Raw genomic sequence first — 19925 nt, forward strand, 5'->3', positions numbered from 1 at the left:
TTCTTATGCCAAGAGTATTCAGTAATAGCGCATATTATTTACAGCCATATGCATTGCCACTGCCATAAGGAAATTGTAAAGTATTATTGTGTAAATTATATAAATATATACAGGATTAATGTAATTATATGCCTATGTACTCATTGTTACATTGATCACCCATCTGTGTTCATATAGATACACCTGTTCGTCCTAAGGTGGTTTCCAAAGCCACATCTGTAGAAAGAGTACCAAAGTCTGACGTCGAGAAGGTAGTGACCTCTCCTGTGATCTCTGGTACTAGTCCACTGAGTCCCTCCAGTCCTAAACTACCTTACACCACAGCCGATATAGCGTCGGGACTTAACGATAATAGTCGACAATCCACAGCCGACGAACCAGTGGAGGAGATAATTGAACAGTCAACAGTAGCGAAGACCGCTGCTACTCCGGACGTTAAACAACCAAAAGTATGTGCTAGTCCTGAAATAAAATCGTCAAGTTCAAACTCCGGTGGTGTTTCTAGTCCAAAGCAAAGCTCTGATAGACGCCTACTGAAACAAAGTAACACAGACGAAAGTTCGGATGATCTTTTGGAGAAAAACGGTATACACTGTGACCCGGAAACGGTTTCTGAACGTACTGAAGTAGAACCAAATGTTGTCAACGATAGTAACGATTCATCAAAAGATAATTTACCGACCAATGATACTGGTAAATGTACGATCGCCCCGGGAGACAACAGCGTTGGTTACCCCGGCAGTGTGGAGAATAAGTTTGCACAGTTACTTGATCTGAACATTCCGTCTGTAGAGGATACTTATACGGAGGAGGTCTTACCTCTCCGGATAATTGTGGAAGACGACGTGCGTTCATCCTCTTCCTCTTCCTCACCTTCTAGTTCGGACGAAGAAGATAAACCACAAGCGAATGAATCTCAAAATAAAGTTGATATCAAGCGACCTGTCCCCGTACCCAGAAGAAGTCAAAGTGCCACACGGCTGGAATCACTGGATGGTTATTCCTCAGAGGAAGCATCCACAAAAGTACTGAAGTCACCTGATGTGGGCATTGATTCTGACACAACTAATCTACCTGAGCAGAGAGTCGTTTCGGACACACAAGTTTCACCAATAGTGGGAGTCGAAATCAAACGAAAATCATCTACCTCATCATCATCCTCGTCGGATTCTGGTAAATCCACTGATCAAACGTGTGATGTACAATCTAGAGGAGAAAACAGGAGACCGGAAGTAAAGTCACATCAAAGTTTACCAAAAATAAATGATAGACAGGAAACAAAGGAAGTACGGCTTAGATCGAACTCATCATCATCAACATCATCATCGTCGTCATCATCTTCCTCATCCTCAGATCAATCTCATAAGTCATCAAGTCCGAAAAGACAACACGATCCGGAGTGTACTACTGTAGAGCAAAACGGAGGAGGAAACATTGAGCCAGACGTAAAGGACACTGTTGATGTAAAAACAGAATCAAAGCCAGATATTGAAGAAATTGACAGTTCAACTATCAGTATTACAGCAAAACCAGATGCTTTAACAAATGATACCTCAACCGTTGAAATAAACACTTTACCCACCTCTAACATAAAAGACAGTCTAAAAGTTGAAACAAAAGGACCCGTCATCGATGGAAGTTTTGCTGTTCCTCCAGAGTTGGAAACTAGTGCACCATCTATAGAGATAAAAGGAATTCCGGCGTTTATCAAAACACAAGACATTCCCTCAGGTACTATAAAGGAAATCCCGCCTGTTGATAATCCGGAATACGCTGACTTGATTGATATCCCCGCGATTGAAACACAGATAATTACTGATGTTAAAATAGAAAACATTCCGGTTGCTGAGGTTAACCTCAACCAAGCTGTCAAAACCAAAGAATTTCCAAAAATACAAACAGGGGAAATACCTGAATATTTTGAAGTAATTAATATTCCTTCTAGCGAAATAAAGAATATTCCAAATGTTGAGACTATCCATAGCCAAACTGTGAATGTTCCAAAAGTAGCAACAGGAGAAATCCCTGAATACTTTGAAGTAATTGATATTTCGTCTGAGAAAACAAAGGATCCTCCAAGCGTTGAGATTAACCTTAACCGACCCGTGGAAATCAAAGAAGTTCCGAAAGTAGTAACAGGGGAGATCCCTGAATACTTTGAAGTTATTGATGCTCACTCTGTGGAAACAAAGGATCTGCCAACAGTTGACCTAAAAGTTAGCTCAGATATTGAGGTCAAGGATAGTCCGACAGTGGAAGTAAGAGACATTCCGGAGTGCATTGACGTTATTAACATTCCTCGTTTTGAAACTAAGAACATTTGTGATGTTGAAATAAATAATAAACTAGCAGTTGAAATCAAGAAAACTCCGGATGTTAAGATAAAGGAGGTTTCACCAGTGGAAATAAAGGATATTCCCTGCTTGGAAGTGAAGGAACCTACTTGTTTTCCAGTTCAAAAAATCCCTGACGAGGCTATATACGTTGCACCTTTGGAAATAAACGGTCTCCCTGAGGGCCAAACAAAGGACAATTTGAACCAAGATAAGGTATCAGTTAAAGTTCCTGATCCTAAAGCTATTTGGAACCAGTCTTTCTCCTCTTCGTTTTCGGACGGAGCCTACGAAACACCAGAGGAAGAAATAAAACCGTCGCCTAGAGACGTACCGGAAATCTCTGAGAATAAGGACCAGGATTCTATTTACGAAGAACCTGTGCAAAGCCAACGTCGGTTATCTACCTCCTCCTCCTCGTCGTCGTCATCTTCTTCGTCCGAATCCGATAAATCACAAGATAATTCGACGAAGCCAGGCATAAATGGCACACAGGTCCCTGAATATAAAGACACTGTGATTACTGTGAAGGACGGAGACGATATTCCGGAATGTATATATGACGTCATAGTTGTAAGAGGTATTCTTCTTAATTTTATCTATCTTACAAAATACGTTTCAATAGTTTGAAATAATACTTTAATTCGCCTTAGTTATAAGAAAACATGATCTTTGACAAATATGATATAATGTTATAGATGCTTTATGTAGTGTGACTTAAGGAATAAAATAAATAATCTATTATGCCTTTATACCATTCACGTTGAGAATCGTAATCATTGATCAATTGCGTTTTAGTACTACATTATCCAGTTCTAAGCTGACACTCCCTGTAGCGATTCCGTGTTGGCATTTTACAGAGTTATCTGTCTTTGTGGGTAGGAATCGATTGCCACGATGTCATAATCAATACCTACCCGCAAAGAGGGAATATCTTACCCAGTTAGCATCTTAAAATTATGATTTTTTTAAAAAAATCTGTTTAATTCGAACAGTAAAACATTACTTTGACACGTGGTAAATATGCATTAAAATATTATTTATCAACAGACACATTGTATTTCTTATCGGAAGTCATTTTAGATTTTATTATAGTCAACCAGAGAAGTAAAATAAAAAGATCATTCCTTCCAACCTTGAAATTTGTACACATTATGAATACATCACAAAAAGTTTAAAACGTGTTTGAACTTTTATATATATAAAACTGTTGAATATAACATTATTTGAAAATATGTTTTATTAGAATCAAGTCCAATAAACAATAAAATGGACGACATCCCACCAACACCTCCGCCGAGAAGGAACCGGAAGTCGAAGAAAAGTAAAAGAACGTCATCGCCATCAGAAAACCGGAAGACATCTACGTCATCGTTGTCGAGTTTGGATGGTCCTAACGGTGCCGAAATAACGTCACCGTCTTCTTTCAGGAACAAAGATATACAGAGCGTGTACGACTCTATTTTAGAAGGTAGCGTCTTATATTTTCCATATAAGGTGCTACTAACATAAATCATCCTCGATATTCCAGGGGCTAATATTACTGTCCATGAATATATCAACATTCATATGAACATTCGTTTAAACTTTTCATCTAGCATGGACGTTAAGTTGGCTTTACAATAAAATTAAAAAGAAAAAAACCAGAATACAGAAAAAAAAAGTTTTCCAATCGTAAGACAAATCCAAATTGATGGACACTTGGCCATTGGAAATAATTCATTCAGCCTTTTTTAGCCTACATTACGCTTTATCAACATTATCAGGTAAAAGATGAATAATCCGTATACTATGTTTGGTTCACTAGGTAGCTTGTTGAAGGATAGAGACACTGTTGATCTGGAGTTTCTAAGACGTCATCAAAAGGAATTTCCGAAAAGCAAGTATACAACCAAAAATCCCTCCATGGATTCCAACCAACCGGCCTATACCAATACAGGTAACTCGAATGAATATTTGAATAGGATAATAAATCAACTAACACCACGGGAAAAGTTGTAAAAAAGTTATAAAACATTATATCCTGTTTTTGATGTTATTTTGTAGATGATGTGATCATGCCGACTACCATAAGTTCTCTAGCCCTAGAAAAGCCAACAAAAGAAGAAGAAAGTCAAAACGTCTGCAACGCAGAGGTAAACATTTGTGAACTAAGCCGATCAACAGACAAAGCCAGATCATCCGAATCTAGCACTTCATCATCAGATGAGGATAGAACCAAGACACAACGAAAAAAATCTTCACCGGAAAATAAGAAAAATAAGAAAAACAAACACAGTATTTCTTCAGGTAATGATAAAAAGAAAAGTCGACAGCGTAGCTCATCACCGGATGCAAAGAACAAACCTAATCACCAACAAAGCATTTCATCAAGCGAAGATGAAAACAAAAGTCGAAGTCGTGGCTCGTCATCAGATAAAAGTAAAAAGAAAAGCCGACGCCGACGAAGCAGTTCTCCAGACAAAGGAAAAAAGAATCGAAGACGTAGTCCATCTTCAGATGAAAGTGAAAAGAAAGCTCATCGGCGTAATGATAAAAAGAAAAGTAGCCGAAGTAGTTCTTCATCAGACGAAAGCAAAATTAAATCCCGTCGGCAGAACAGATTAGGCGTTAACAAAACAAAATCTCCTAAACGACAGAAGTCTTCATTAAATGACGAAAGGAAGATTAATCGGTCAAATTCACCATCAGATGACAAACTAAAGAAACGTTGGTCAAGTCCGTCGTCAGAAGAAGAGCAGAAGAAACGTCGGCCCAGTTCACCAAACACCGATAAAAAGAATCATCGGTCAACTTTATCGTCAGATGAAGAGAAGAAGAGATGTCGAAGAGATTTATCAACAGTTGACAACGAGATAGCTCGTCGGCCAAATTCATCAGACGACGAAAGGAAACGTCGGCCGAGCTCATTATCAGACGACGATCAGACGAAGAAGCATCAGTCAAGTTCATCGTCAGACGAAGAGAAGAAGAAACGTCTGCCAAGTTCTTCAGACGACGAGAAGAAGAAACATCTATCAAGTTCATCGTCAAATGAAGAGAAAAAGATACGTCGGCTAATTTCATCTGACGAGGAAAAGAAACGTCGGTCAAGCTCATTATCAGAGGAAGGTCAGATGAAGAATCATCAGTCAAGTTCATCGTCAGACGACAATAAGAACAAACGTCGCCCAAGTTCATCATCATCAACATCATCATCATCATCATCATCAGATAAGGAGAAGACTCGCCGTCCATGTTCATCAGACGACGAGAAGAAAAAGCAGCGGTCAAGTTCATCGTCAGATGAAGAGAAGAAAAAATGTCGGTCAAATGTATCATCAGATGAAGAGAAAACAAAACGTCGGCCAAGTTCATCGTCAGACGACGAGAAGAAGAAACATAGGTTAAGTTCATCGTCAGATGAAGAGAAGAAAAAACGTCGGCCAAATATATCATCAGATGAAGATAAAACAAAACGTCGGTCAAGTTCATCATCAGACGACGATAAGAAGAAACATCGGTCAAGTTCATCATCAGATGAAGAAAAGAAAAAACGTCGGCCAAGTTTATCATCAGATGAAGAAAAGAAAAAACGTCGGCCAAATTTTTCATCAGATGACGATAAGAAGAAACATCGGTCAAGTTCATCGTCAGATGAAGAGAAGAAAAATCGTCGGCAAAGTTCATCATCATCGAATGAGGAGAAGACTTGCCGTCCAAGTTCATCAACAACCGGGATTACAAAAGAAAATTGTCCTAGTCTATCGTCAGAGGTCGAAAGAAACGCTCAAAGTTGTCAAAATTCATTATCATCGGATGGGATTGTTCAACAGACCAGCGAGAAAATAAACGATGATGTATTCGGAGTTTGGCGGAATGACGTCACCAAGCCTCGAAGCCACCAAGGCCATTCCGCTGTAGTAGCGATAGATCTAGGGACGACATACAGTGGGTATGCCTATTGTTTTACCTCTGATCCTAACCAGGTGTTTATGATGAGGAAGTGGGAGGGTGGGGATCCGGGCGTGATTAATGACAAGACGCCCACCTGTCTACTCCTCACACCTGACCTCGCTTTCCACTCCTTCGGCTTTACTGCCCGAAACTCCTACCACGACCTGGATCCAGATGATGCCAATTCATGGGTATACTTCGAAAAATTCAAAATGAGATTGCAGAACGAATCGGTAAGTTTAAGATGCATTGTATTAAACTCATGCACAATGCCTAGGGTATAATAATATAAACATAAATACAATGTTCATATCTTGTGTTTTAGATATGTCGCTAATCATAAACTGACCACAGTAAAATGACTTTTTGATGAAGAAAAAAAATTCGTCGGTATTCTCCAACCGATATATCTCGATTACTCACGATTGTATCTGCACCGTAAAACTACACCTAACTCGATATGTTATCTTGATTAATAGGACCTTGGTACAGATCTCATTCTTGGTGCCAGTAATGGCCGACAGCTGAAGGCCATGTCAATCTTCTCGCTGGTCCTGGAGTTCTTCAGAGATCACGTTCTACGGGAACTTAGTGACCAGAGCGGACGTATCGGTAATGATATAAGTATAAATACTAAATGGGAAAATCAGAAATAATTTCGCTTGTTTCGAAAAATGTGATCCTATTATATTACGTCTTAAATGAGTGTTTGAAAACAGGAGCCGCGTTACCAATCATAGAAATCTTCATATGTCTTTCATTTGTACTATTTCAATGTAATACCAGGTGACATCGAAAAAGTTACACCAGCACATATACGATGATATTCTATGAAAGCTAAAGTATAAATATATATTTCATGTTTCCAACAGTAACGACCGAGGATATCCGATGGATATTGACTGTTCCTGCCATTTGGCGGCCGTCTGCCAAACAGTTCATGAGACAGGCAGCGTACGAGGTAGGTTCACCTCCTCAATCCTGGCAAAAATGTCTTTTTATCTGAAAATTACTTTTTATGTTAGTAATTAATTAAATTGTATTTCTCCAGCATAAAAAGCGAAATCTTATTTGTTTTTCTTAAACGCCATTATAGGCTGGCCTAGTGTCCAAAGAATTTCCTGAACAGCTGCTAATTGCTCTCGAACCGGAAGTGGCGTCAGTATACTGCCAGAAGTTAAAACGTCACCAAATATTGACTGATGTACCCCGTCATGCGCCGTGGATGGGACAGCCATTTAAATGTTTAAACAAAGACTCTGCTGTTGATGACCATGTGCCTGGTAAGAAATTGTGTACTATGTACTTACTGCCTAAATAACTGGAAGTTTCAGCTTGTAAACATATTTGTGTGATTGCAAAGTATCTTTGAAGGTATTTATAAACTATTTTTTTTGTAAATAGGAAGAATAGTTTGAAAAGAATAATTAATGCATAATTAACTGAAAATGAATCAATTTACAGGTTTGAAATTTGTAGATCGGGAAAGTTGGAAATCTCACGAAAGCTTGGAAAAAGTCATGAAAGGTAGCATGCATGTAACACAGACTTTTCCACATGCATAGACCACGACAGTTGATTCACAAGTGGAATTATTACATTGCATGCCATGACATATGAATGTGCATGTGGAATTCCACCCTGCCACCATTTAGTTTAAATTGTTTATGTTTTGAATTAATTGAGGTACAAGGAACGTACTGCACTGATCTAGATATTTCCCCTAATAGAGAATAGATTGTCTGTAGTTTACACCTTGCAGATACCCCCCGCCTCCTTGATATAAACACCCCTGTCTGAAGTCTAAAACTGGTATAGGTTCTGATTCGGCAAATCACAGATGACTTTATCAAAAGTGCGGTTTGACCGGGCAAAACACATTTTACAATATAGTCTACGATTGTAGCATGGTCATGTCGCCTGATACCGTTACATGTAGCTACTGGAAAAGATTCAGTATGGTATTGATGGTGTAGCATTGACCATGCCATCAATTTCTAAACAACCATCTTCGTTTTAGCAAAAATAAAACTGTTCATAAGTGTAAGAAGATTAAAGCTGATGTAAGTTACTATGTGCAATGATGTGATACTTACTAAATACGCATGCGCATGCCAACAACTGCACTGTGAGAAGCACGATCATATCATCGTATCACATTATGTAAACTTCAAAAACAGTAGTCGTTTAGTACATTATTTTATCGTCCTTTCCAGTAAGGAACCTCGCTCTTAGACAATATAAAGAAATAATAATTTAGTATGAGATGGTGTAACTCCTCGTAGGTAGCTTCACACTTGTTAATTGTAAGAGATAAGGTGACACACTTCTCTATTATTTTATATCTGTGTTAATTAAGGTATGAGGTGATATGATACCCTTCTCTATTGTTTTATATCTGTGTTAATTAAGGTATGAGGTGATATGATACCCTTCTCTATTGTTTTACACTTGTGTAAATTAAGGTATGAGGTGATGTCACACCCTTGTCTATTGTTTTACACCTGTGTTTATTAAGGTATGAGGTGATATGACAACCTTGTCTATTGTTTTACACGTGTATTAATTAGGTATATGGTGATGTGACACCCTTATCTATTGTTTTACACCTGTGTTTATTAAGGTATGAGGTGATATGACAACCTTGTCTATTGTTTTACACGTGTATTAATTAGGTATATGGTGATGTGACACCCTTATCTATTGTTTTACACGTGTGTTAATTAGGTATATGGTGATATGACACCCTTATCTATTGTTTTACACGTGTGTTAATTAGGAATATGGTGATGTGACACCCTTATCTATTGTTTTACACGTGTAGTAATTAGGTATATGGTGATGTGGCGCCCTTGTCCATTGTTTTACACGTGTATTAATTAGGTATATGGTGATGTGACACCCTTATCTATTGTTTTACACGTGTGTTAATTAGGTATGAGATACATGGTGGTGGACTGCGGTGGAGGAACAGTGGACATTACGGTACATGAACTGGACAGCTCCGGACACCTAGGCGAGATCTACAAAGCCAGTGGCGGGGCCTATGGGGCAGTCGGTAAGTGTAACTTGGAATGTAATCCATATTACGGTCAAACAAATTCAAGAGACTTAATTTTATATTATTTAATTACAAAAATTATCACTATAAAAAATTGTAATTACTGTGTAAGATATATATAACATCTCTAAGATAATTATAAAGTATATAGTTTGTGGGTAAATCTTCCTTTATGGCAAAAGAAGAAAGAAATGTAGTTCAGTTACATGTTACACATGTTGATATTCTTTTCTATATACATTAGTAGAGTTGGATCACAATGAAATCCACAAATGAATATGGAACCAATCACACGACAAAACTGTTTCAAACGTAGCCGTATCTTTTCTGTGCCGTGTTCAATCGTATGAATAATTCCGTCCAGTTAGTTAACATATGTACATTTGTGGTACCAAACCAAAATCGTTCATGATTATTTCATTAGAATATATCATGTAAAAGGCAATTTGCATTCTTGTATGTGTTGTACCTTGCTGCTTATCTTTACAGGTGTTGACCGCGCTTTTGTAGCGTTGTTGGTTAGTATATTCGGCCACGCCTTCATTGACCAGTACAAAAAGAAATGTCCATCAGGTTGGATTGATCTCATGATGAACTTCGAGTCTAAAAAACGGTCCATGTTCCCCTACAAATCATCGCCACTTAACATATCCCTACCGTTCTCATTCATCAATTTCTACAAAAAAGTCCACAAACCTTTGGTAAGTAGAATACCATCAATAATTACTACACAAAATTATATAGCAGGCACAAAGGATGAAAAGTACCTTAACTCGTTAAACAAAGTGGGAAAACCATTAGTTCAAAGGCGTGTATGTTCGAGCTATCTAGACATAATCACCAAAAGTATATATCGCAAAACCATAAGATATTATATGTACAATTTGCTGAAGCCATATTAACAGTATAATTAAGGATAAATTTGAACAAATTTTGTAGGTTATGGAGATATAACACAAAAATCTGGGTGTATTCTAAATAAACCAGTAAGCGGTTTATCGTGAGAGTACACTCAGATATTAAATTGTGCTCCGTACGTCCGTCCATCCGAGATTCTTTTCCGGGCTATAACTAAAAAACCGTTCAACGCAGCTCCATGAAACTTAACGAATATATCAGACAAGTGCCCTAGTTGTGCTTTTTGCTATTGTGGACCTTCCATTTTGGGAATGTTTTCCGTTACCATGCCAGCTTAGTCAAAAATACCAAATTACAGCTTCCTTTTGTTTCCGGACTATAATTCCAAAACCGTTCAACGCAGCTCAAGGGAATTTTTTTTAAATATATCAGACAAGTGCCGTAGTTGTGGCTTTTGCTATTGCAAACCTTCCATGTTTGGTTTTGTATTGCTGTTACCATGGAAACTCAGTCAAAAATACCAAATAACAGTTTCTTTTTGTTCCCTGCAGTTATTGTTTTTTTCTCAGTTTTTCAATATTTGCATACATTTAAAGTTATACATGAATAATTGTTACTTTGACCTTGATGCATAATGCCACGCTTTGTGGCTCCTTGTTTTTTATGAAAGATAATCTCTTCAATGTTCAAAATTCATATTGAGACTCTTTCATCTATGAAATTATTACGCCCTTTTCTCAGCTAATCCAAAGCGACGCCATTTTTTCCTCTATGGGTTGATAAAGTAAATTTTTAATCCATGAAAATGCTCCTTACTAGCAAAATTGAATTAATAGCATATTTTAACAACTGAATATAACAAAATGTGATTATAATTATTATTACCGTGTTTTTTTTGGCCCAGTGGCTGGTTCAAATTGCTGTTCTGTCTTTAACGATAATAAATTACATATCCATTATAGATATCCTACATACTTACTTTTGATATGATCCCGCGGTCGTGTCATCTGGAAAATCCTGTTGATATTACTTCTGTGGCCTCTATTAAAGATTTAATTATTCTTGGGATTTCATTATAAAATTGTTATAAAATGTAAATATAAGCCAATATGAAAGCCAACTAGACATTAGCAAACTGTATGAAGCACATGAATGCTAACTGAAAGACGTTCAATCAATTAATATATTGCCAAAATATCGTATCTAAACATAATGAAAATGGAAAACAAGGATTAATAGAATAATTATTATCAAACGAAATTATGAAAGAATCTTCCTACTGTCACAACATAATTGGTTTGATTATTTGTACAGCAAGGCAGCATAGACCACGTGATACGGAAGTTCCACGACAAGGACGTTCAGTGGTCACCACAGGGCATGCTCAGACTGGCTCCGTATGCCATGTTCCGGTTGTTTGTCCCTGTCCTCGACAAAATCAAATCAGCGATCGGGGATGTGCTTAATAACCCGGATGTCAAAGGTATGCGTCGAATTACTATAAAAGTAATATAAACTTCTTAATTCATAACAATACAGATTTTCTGACCTGTTTTTCTATTTTGCATGTATGAATACTTCAATTTAATGTATAGTCTGTTATTATTACGATGGTATTTCGGGATTCGGAGTTTAGCAAAAAAAATCTGCGAAAAAAACCTTTGACCAGTACATCTCAGTTAGTCATTTACGCACATATTGTGATAACTGTTGTTTTGGGTTTTTATATTTCATGTTACTTCCCATGTCATGTTTCAGATCTCCGATACTTATTCCTTGTCGGAGGGTTCGCTGAGTCTGCCATCCTACAGCACGAGATCCGGAAGGAGTTTGGTGAGCTCGTGAATGTCCTGGTACCTTCCGGGTCATCTACGGTCATTTTGAAAGGTGAGAGGTGACCATGATCAGCTTTTCAAATTCCGTTTAACATCGATTGGGCAGTAAAAAGATGATACTTTGATTTAGTAAAAATGTGTAGATAATATCTAGATTAAAACAGAAAGCACTTTGATCAAATTAACTAGATCAAAATAGTCGAGATATCGATAAAGGTAATGGACTGGAGAAATACATCACTGAATTCCTAATATATATCCGGGACCTACCTTTCTCCAGGTGCTGTCCAATATGGCCTCCATCCCGAGATCGTGTCAGTGAGACGTTCTACACAAACATACGGCATCGGCATCCTTAATAAATACGACAAAGCTCAGCATGTGGAGGATAAAAAAGTGAGCCGTGAAGGACAAGATTGGTGTACAGACGTTTTTGATACCTTCATTTCCATTGGTCAGCCTGTTGCCATGGGAGACGTTGTTCTGCGGAGTTACACTCCAGCACAATCTGACCAAAAAGTCATCAAAATCAATATTTATGCAAGTGACGTTATTGACCCGAACTACGTCACTGATGATGGCGTACGAAACTGCGGCTGTCTGACATTAGATATATCTGAACTAACGTCTGATGTCATCCCTAAATCAAGGGAAATACAAATTCGAATGCACTTTGGTGGTACAGAAATCAAAGTGAGTGCCTTAGATACCTCTAACGGCAGATATTCCAAGGCGTCCATTGATTTTCTCCATAATTAGTTTCGTATTCTAATTTGATTTTAGTCACTCATCACGATATCGAATTAGTATTTATTAATACTTTACAGAACTAAGGACAACCTTCTTCTATATCCTTATGCTATATGAGTTTACTGTTTTCCATTAACTTAAAATTATTCATATCATTATTTAAAGTTGAGCAGATTATGAGATCAACCTTACCTCAAATATTACTGTACATTTTTGAATTTCGCTCTCTGGTTGAATTAAAATCATTTAAGATGTAAATCATTCACTCATACATTTTTATATCTCACTATACAGAATTCGAAGTGTTGGACAAGATTATGACTTATATAATAAGAAACGTTTTGGACTGTAATCGGTAGTTTTTTCTATTGGCAGTCAGTCATGTATGCAGTGATGTTCAGTGGTACTAATGAGTTCCTCTTAGAAATAAATTTAGGAAGTCCCTGAAAGATCCTGACTATCAATATGACTGGACCAAATCTGTTTAGAATTATATCTGTTATTGTCAGAGGAATTAATACATTTATTCAACTTACCAAATATATGCTAATAATCAAAAAGAGCATAGCTTTGCATCGATATTTTATGTAAAGATAATCATTTCATAAAATAGATGCCTATCTTTGTGAAACTCTACTCCTAAATTTACTTAAGCTATTTTACTTTTATATCAACACCGATGTTGAATGCATGCGTCATTACGAACATGTTCTATTGATATGGTATATGTAATACAGATATTATTTTATGAACTTGTTCTGCCGAATTAATTCAATGTGATTACAAATAAGCTACACATATTATTATTTCATTATTATGACATTTTACTGGTATGTTATATCCTTTAACTGTATAAATACGTATAGAACATAATGAAGTGTGTAGATGATTAGAGTAATCTGTAATGATATAGATAACGTTTATCATTCACGATATGCTGATATATTTAAAGTTAGAAGTTTTACTGCTATATAAGTTTTGTCATCAGAACACCTCGCCTTCTGCGAACATAGAAAATGACGAGGTGATCCGACTGAAAGTCTTGCATGTGCATTGCACATGAGGTATTTGCCCATGAATTTTGACGTAATACACATATACTCACAAAGCTATGACGTATTACACACTTTATATTACACGGAGGTTCCATTCTCTCGCCGTATGTAAACATGTACTCGCGAAAGTAGAATGTAGAATACACTTTTGTGAAGTAATCGTAATTAGCTGAGTATCACAAACATGTATGTACCTATCAATCTATCTGAGTATTGGATACATGTATATACATATCAATTTATAATGTACGACCAATTACTAAACGGGTTATGCTGTATATTAAATATATTTACATAATGGTGATTACTAATCATGTATCATATAATGTTAAATAATAGTTTGTATTGATTAAAGTGAAATATATATCGTAAGTGTTAGGCTTATTTTTGGTGAACAGTTTTTATTGTTTTTATTGTCATCATGAATGCTTCGTTTGATATGGCTTTTAATCCTTAGGAAAAAAATATATTTAAAAAATAAAATAAAAAAATATTTCATATATCAATTGGAAATTAGGCCAATGCGAGTTAAGACGACATGTGACAGAAAAAAAAATAATATAAAGCCAAGGGCGTAGCCAGGGTTATAACAATGTGGATGCAGTGGCATAGGTTTTACCCTGCCTGATACAGAGACATAGATAATCAAAAAAGTTTAATTAAATTATATATGTCTCTGCTTATACGAGCACCCCCTCTCAAAGGTACCCACACCGTTACCAAAAGCTCCTCTCAAAACAAATAATGAATATGAATCCTTTCTTTAGTGATTCCCTTGTATACCAAGATGGAAATGACTTCATTTTTTTTGAAAATACACTTTATTCAAAATTAGATTATTCCAAATGAAGACGCCAACATTTTTTGATAAAATCAATTGAAATTGGATATATATTATACAGTAATTACCATCGTTGGAACACATTGTTGTAGCAGTGAGAAAATAATCCACAACTTTCAAATGGTTATTATTTGATCGATAATTCAAAAATGTTTAATTTCAATCAAATAATAGGTCGTACCTTTTTATTCTACCATGGTAGCATAATACCATATTGACAGAATCAAAGATCCCAAAATATCAATAGGATTATTTGAGGTGCATGCTACTAAAAACAAAAACGGATGGCCTTAGAACAGTACCCTGGTAAACAGTGTACAGTAGAGTTCAAAAGTGCAAAATCAATGCAACTATGACGTCACAAAACTAATATTAGTTGATGTTTCTTAAAAAGGGAAAACCCATATCTATATCTTATATATATGGACCTCCACGCGACCATAACATTAGTGGAAAATTTTATCTAATATAGATGATTACTAACAATACATTTGGTTTCTAACAAAATCATGTCACCAGCTAACGTTGAAATAAAATTCATTGTACATCAATTAATCTGGTGGGGGAGTAAAGATACTCGTGGGAGTTATTGCTATCTTGCGGTACATGTAAAGAGAAGACTTTTTAGTATTAATTCGAAAATGAACATGAAAATGATGTGGATGCACATGAGTACCGGAGTCTATGGTAACTAGGCGCCTGAAAACGTTAATGTTATGTACTAAACATATTTGCTAGAATTTCTCTAATGACCGTGAGTTGATTTATGGTTTTTAATAATGTAAATCTAAAAAAGAATCTCTTTCTTTTATTTCTTATTTCATCTTTTTTATCTTTCTCCTTTGTGTGAGATTCATAGTTTCAAATTAAATTTTTGACTATTTGACTCGGTGTTCTGGTCATAAGTATACCATTACGTGTACAAGGATTTACAAGTGAGTCTAATTTCCGCTGACTAGCACTATCAATGATCCCCATCTGGTATGAGTCACGTGACCATTCCCGCCAAAGCATCCCCATTCCTTTGTCTCTGGACCACACTCTATAACTAGTTTACCAGGAGCTGACCAGCACACATGGATTCATATTAATTGAGTTTCGCTGATATATAGAAAAAATTGCTTCAAGAACGCAACAAAATTGTAAGTATAGTTCCTTCTGTTATGATATATTAGTTATGATCAGTTATGATGATAGTATATCTGATTAAATGCTGTGTTGTACGTTTCTCTATTAGGTTAACTGCAATGATGTCCAATAATACATATAGCATTACTGCTGCCTATGACCGATTGCGATGTACATATTATTTGGCATATGTTTATAGTTCAATTCCCATCTTCAAACTAAAGGCATTGCTTGTTTCTTTACTGGATAGTTAATATTTTTAAAGAGCTTGTATTTGCTTACCATAATTTACATGAACACGTTGTGTATTCGTGAGTAAAACACGCAATGGTTTATTCAAGATGGCGGCGAATAGCGAGGTGTCAATTATTTGTGATTTGACGTACAGTAATGTTCTCGAGAAAAAAAAAACACACCGATTTACAACGTGTAAGTTTCTAAACAAAATGCATAATTTTGCCAATTAATCAGTATTATTACACATGCCAAAATACATTTCACAAAACTAGTTATCAGGTTGGAAATGGTACATGTAGATGAAGGTAATTAATATTTTATAAATCATTTCCATAATGTACGTGTTATAGTGCAAAGTGACCAGTCTCTGCTGCTGCTTGTAAACACTACCAAATGTATTTAAACCACATGGTGAGTGTATACACTGTAGATGGTGAGGGAAGATAAAAAATCCAAAGACATATGAAGGGATAAACTAGACAGACTATACTATGATCACACCAACTCACAACACACTCACACCAAACCACCCCGTACTCACACCATACTCACACCAACTCATACCAACTCACACCAACTCACACCAAACCACACCAACTCACACCATACTCACACACTCACACCATGCTCACACCAACTCTCTCCAACTCACACAAACTCACACCAACTCGTAACAACTCACAACAACTCACATCAACTTATACCAACTAACACCAAATCACACCAACTCACACCAACTCACACCGCAATCACACCATACGCACACCAACTAACACCAACTCACACCATACTCACACCAACTCACACCAACTCACACCAACTCATACCAACTCACACCAACTCACACCAACTCACACCAACTCACACCAACTCACACCAACTCACACCAACTCACACCATACTCACACCAACTCACACCAACTCACACCAACTCACACCATACTCACACCAACTCACACCAACTCACACCAACTCACACCATACTCACACCAACTCACACCGTACTCATACCAACTCATACCAACTCACACCAACTCACACCAACTCACACAACCAACATCAACCACTCACACCAACACCACACAACTCACACCACCACTCACACACCAACCACTCACACCAACTCACACCAACTCATACCAACTCACACCAACTATACCAACTCACACAACTACAACTCACACCAACTCACACCAACTCACACCATACTCACACCATACCCACACTCACACAACTACACACAAACTCACACCAACTACACAACACAAACTCACACCAACTAACACCAACTCACATCAACTCATACCAACTCACATCAACTCACACCATACTCACACCAACTCACACCACAATCACACCATACGCACACCAACTCATACCAACTCACACCATACTCACACCAACTCACATCAACTCACACCATACTCACACCAACTCACACCAACTCAAACCAACTCACACCATTTCACACCATACTCACACCAACTCACACCATACTCACACCATACTCACACCATGCTCACAGCAACTCTCCAACTCATACAAACTCACACCAACTCATACCAACTCACACCAACTCTCTCCAACTCACACCAACTCACACCAACTCTCTCCAACTCACACCAACTTACACCAACTCATACCAACTCACAACAACTAATACCAACTTATACCAACTCACACCAAATCACCCCATACTCACACCACACTCACACCAACTAACTCCAACTCATACCAACTCACACCATAATCACACCAACTCATACCAACTCACACCAACTCACACCATACTCACACCAACTCACATCAACTCACACCATACTCATACCAACTCATACCAACTCACATCATCTCACACCAACTCACACCATACTCACGCCATATGCACACCAACTAACACCAACTCATACCACTTCACACCAACTCACACCAACTCACACCAACTCATACCAACTCACACCAACTCATACCAATTCACTCCAAACCACACCATACTCACACCAACTCACATCAACTCACACCAACTCATACCAACTCACACCAACTCACACCATACTAAAACCATACGCACACCAACTAACACCAACTCATACCAACTCACACCAACTCACACCATACGCACACACACACACACCATGCTCACACCAACTCTCTCCAACTCACAACAACTCACATCCATGTATAACTCACACCAACTTATACCAACTAACACCGACTCACACCAACTCAGACCAACTTACATCAACTAACACCAACTCATACCAACTCACACCAACTCATACCAACTCACACCAACTCACACCAACTAACACCATACGCACACCAACTAACACCAACTCATACCAACTCACACCAACTCATTCCATCTCACACCATACGCACACCAACTAATACCAACTCACACCAACTCACACCAACTAACACCATACGCACACCAACTCACACCAACTCATACCAACTCACACCAACTCATACCAACTCACACCAACTCATACCAACTCACACCGAATCATACCAACTCACACCATACGCACATCAATTCATACCAACTCACACCAACTCATACCAACTCACACCAACTCACACCATACTCACACCAACTCACATCAACTCATACCAACTCACACCAACTCACACCGCAATCACACTATACGCACACCAACTCACACCAACTCATACCAACTCACACCAGCTCATTTCAACTCACACCAACTCACACGATACTCATACCAACTCATACCAACTCACACCAACTCATACCAACTCACACCAACTCACACCATACTCATACCAACTCACATCATACTCACACCAACTCACACCACACTCGTACCCTTGAATCGCTATACTGATCCACCAACATAGCTCGTGAGTTTATATTTTTACACAAACATACAGAAACAGAAAAACACTGAAATATTTACTAAGAAACACGACCCAAGTAGAGGTAACAGTGAATGATACGTCAGTCTGCAGACGTCAGGATCTCTATCTCCAGAACCAACATGCAAAATACAATATAAAACTAAGACCCTAGCCTGTATATAAAACTTGAGACAAATTCCTTTAGTACTTTTTGAGAAATACCGGTAACAAACTTTAACTATCAACATCCAAGATGGCGGCCTGTAGGCCACCTCGTTCACCGATCGGTCCCAAAAGTACATATGCAAACCTAAGGGTAACCTGGATATGAAATTTGAGACAGATTGCTTCATTACTTTCTAAGAAATATCAAAATACAAGATGGCGACCTGGCGGCCATCTTAATGACTAATCGGTCCCGAAATATTATATGCACATCTAGGGTCCTAGGGGGACCTACACATGGAATTTCAGAATGATCCCATTAGGACTTTCTGAGAAATAGCGGTAACAATCTTTAACTATCAAAATCCAAGATGGCGACCTGGCACATGTGTATAAGAGTAATCAAGAACATTTTGAGGTTAAAAAAAATATAATCCATTTGTTAATTAGCTTCATCATATTATCGAAGACATTGGTCAGAATTAAAGGTGCGAGTCTTGAGAATGAAAACAACTTCGAGGGCTGATAACATTGAAAATTGCAGGCCTAAAGCTAATTATTCACTATTTTCTTTAACGGATGAAATATTTCGTTCAGCGCCTGTAATCTTTTAAAGATATGTTTACTAGTGTCGACATTTGAAGTTAATTACTTACACATGGCTCTACTACAGTGTTCGGTAAGTACATTTCACGACAACCAATCTCGCCCCGATCAATTACAGCTGTTATATGTGAGCAGTCATGTCTTCCCTCTCCATGGAACAAAGTGATATACTCCAGAAACACACCCACATAAAAACACAGAAAGTGTTTAACTTTTGTAAATCTGATAGAGTACAAATCGTTTGCAGGCCACATG

General features: G+C 37.5%; 2 protein-coding genes across 3 annotated transcripts in view; both read left to right on the forward strand.

The window, feature by feature from the left end:
• LOC138334369 (serine-rich adhesin for platelets-like) overlaps positions 1 to 13711 on the forward strand; it is a 38953-nt gene extending 25242 nt beyond the window's left edge. For both annotated transcript variants that reach the window (XM_069283034.1, XM_069283035.1), the window contains 13 exons: positions 178 to 2913; positions 3580 to 3804; positions 4141 to 4272; positions 4380 to 6502; positions 6749 to 6881; positions 7142 to 7230; positions 7366 to 7552; positions 7734 to 7796; positions 9205 to 9327; positions 9820 to 10031; positions 11503 to 11671; positions 11947 to 12075; positions 12304 to 13711. In XM_069283034.1, the coding sequence (XP_069139135.1) occupies positions 178 to 2913; positions 3580 to 3804; positions 4141 to 4272; positions 4380 to 6502; positions 6749 to 6881; positions 7142 to 7230; positions 7366 to 7552; positions 7734 to 7796; positions 9205 to 9327; positions 9820 to 10031; positions 11503 to 11671; positions 11947 to 12075; positions 12304 to 12782 (6800 nt within the window). In that variant the 3' untranslated portion in view covers positions 12783 to 13711. The remainder of the gene's footprint in view (positions 1 to 177; positions 2914 to 3579; positions 3805 to 4140; positions 4273 to 4379; positions 6503 to 6748; positions 6882 to 7141; positions 7231 to 7365; positions 7553 to 7733; positions 7797 to 9204; positions 9328 to 9819; positions 10032 to 11502; positions 11672 to 11946; positions 12076 to 12303) is intronic.
• Positions 13712 to 16525: 2814 nt separating this feature from the next.
• LOC138335693 (mucin-3A-like) lies at positions 16526 to 18283 on the forward strand. Its single transcript, XM_069284855.1, has 2 exons — positions 16526 to 16704; positions 17560 to 18283. Exons 1-2 carry the CDS (start codon positions 16526 to 16528, stop codon positions 18281 to 18283), a joined length of 903 nt encoding a protein of 300 aa, XP_069140956.1.
• The last annotated feature ends 1642 nt before the right edge of the window (positions 18284 to 19925 follow it).

The sequence above is a fragment of the Argopecten irradians genome, chromosome 11 (assembly GCF_041381155.1).
Source record: "Argopecten irradians isolate NY chromosome 11, Ai_NY, whole genome shotgun sequence".
Taxonomy (NCBI): Eukaryota; Metazoa; Mollusca; class Bivalvia; order Pectinida; family Pectinidae; genus Argopecten; species Argopecten irradians.